The 2,087-nt window shown below is 36.9% G+C and overlaps 1 protein-coding gene across 1 annotated transcript; it reads left to right on the plus strand.

Moving 5' to 3' along the window:
- Positions 1-250: 250 nt before the first annotated feature.
- On the plus strand, positions 251-1,535 carry LOC105565852 (UPF0428 protein CXorf56 homolog). The gene is made up of 4 exons (XM_012019390.1): positions 251-500; positions 644-800; positions 956-1,184; positions 1,313-1,535. The coding sequence occupies exons 1-4, from the start codon at positions 380-382 to the stop codon at positions 1,457-1,459; spliced, it is 654 nt and encodes a 217-aa protein (XP_011874780.1). The 5' UTR covers positions 251-379; the 3' UTR covers positions 1,460-1,535.
- Positions 1,536-2,087: the final 552 nt, after the last annotated feature.

Genomic DNA, 2,087 nt, shown 5'->3' on the forward strand with positions numbered 1-2,087 from the left:
CTAGAACTACTTGAATGCACAGTTGCAAAATTGCTGATAAGAAATAATAGGATTAGATTTTGTTACATTTCAAAAACAGTAGTCGCAAACATATGTTTGAATTATACTCTCAGCGAGCTTCAGTTGTCTTCAATAAGAATTGTGTCCCAGAGGCAGTGACACTCTATAAATTAAAATGTCTACACATTTTGCCATTGTATGTCCGAACATTTGAGAGCAAAAGTTGTTCTCGACATTTTTTTATGCGTTTCGGAACGCGCCGAGCACGTCAGGTCAGGTCAGGTTGGGTCAGGTGCAGCTCGCGCGCTGTAAGGACGCGATTTGTAGTTTGATTTGGTTTGATTAAAGCGTAAGTTTGAATAAAGACAAGAATTGAATAATGCCGAAAGTAGTGTCGAGGAGCATTATATGCTCCGATACGAAAGATCAGGAAGAATATAGCGAGGAGAAACCGCTGCATATTTATTATTGCGTATGTGGCCAGATGACACTAATTTTAGGTTAGTATCGTATTGGTCAGTTCTTTTAAAAAAGTAATACTGTGTAAAACGCCACGATTAAGAATTGTTTGCGGGCATTGCGAGGCTCGTAATCGACATTGGTCACTTCAACGTTTATGAATGTTGCGATTGTTTATTTACAGATTGTGCCATTGAAAAATTGCCACTGAGAAAAAGGGACGGATCGAGGGTAATCGACGGCAGCAAGCATGCTCATAAAATGACTTCGGAACGGGACGAGATTGTATTTCTCAAACGTCCAGAGGGAATCGAGAAGCAATACAGACAAAAGTGTAAAAAGTACGAGCTTGCTTTCATTTGTACATTATATTTCTCGTCGCACCGAGAATGGCCATTCACGGCTTCTGTTACTTCGATATGCATTAATGATGCGTAACAATGTTGGAAAAAATATCTGGCGCGATAGATTTTAATGTAATTTGTCTACTCGACAGGTGCGGTTTATTGCTGTATTACAAGCACGATCCAGGGGCGAATGTAGTATTCGTAGTAAAGGATTCGGTGATAAAAAGTTCTGGGGAAGGCCCTATGACAGACATCTATAATCAAGTGGCAGTTGAGAAACCTAAAAAAATAATGGTTACCAAGCACACGAAAAATATGGGCAAATTCAGTTCGGTTACCGTATCCACGATCGACGAGGAAGAGGATGAAATTGAAGCTGTACGTCAATTGCATTGTGTCATACGTAACGGGCGATATTTAAAGTTTATGACGAGGCACCTTTTTCCGTCTGCATTTTTGTCCTACGATGATAAAACGGTTTTTATAAAAGAACATTGTAATTTCAGAGAGAAGTCGCAGACTCGTATGCAAACAACGCACGTATCATAGAGAAACAGTTGGAGAGGAAAGGCATGAATAAACGGAAAAGTATACCATCCACTGAAACAGAATCGAAGCGTACAAGACCTAGAGGGACGTTACTGGATGTTTAATTTCTCATCGAGAATTAATATTTATAGTTCTGTACATTAATCTACACAGTTGAAAATAAATTTATTTACTAACATATTGCCATGCGTGAACAAAAAGATTGCAGCCTTTCCCTTCGCGACAGTATATCTAGCAGAAATAATTTAGTTTTATCAACAAACATTCATAATCTCATATTGGCGTATTTATTAACATTAGACAAAAAAAAAGTAAATCTTTAAAATATACAAATGACTAGATACAAATATTGCATAAAAATGTACATTGTAAAATAGAAATTTAACAAATAAATATATCCGTTACATTCATCGATAAATAACGGCAAGCAGAAAGATACAATTCTCTTGCTTGCATTTCGAAATTAGTTCGTACAATGGCAACCTCAACTAGTAATATAATTAAATAGCGTCTAATAAAACCGCCTGGTTACCAAAAAAATAATTCTAATTGATATGGCGTTTACGTGGTAGGATGGAAGAGCTATCTAAACATAATTCTGTCACCGACCACGTTTTTTATCTATGGATTATGAGATGCTGCGTGTGCAGTACTACGAGACATTAATGTGTGTACATGTAATCAGTAATCAATTCGTTCATTTAAGTACATATCCGTCAATAATCCTTTTCC

This window comes from Vollenhovia emeryi, unplaced genomic scaffold (genome assembly GCF_000949405.1).
Source record: "Vollenhovia emeryi isolate VEMERY1.0 unplaced genomic scaffold, V.emery_V1.0 DF939148.1, whole genome shotgun sequence".
Taxonomy (NCBI): Eukaryota; Metazoa; Arthropoda; class Insecta; order Hymenoptera; family Formicidae; genus Vollenhovia; species Vollenhovia emeryi.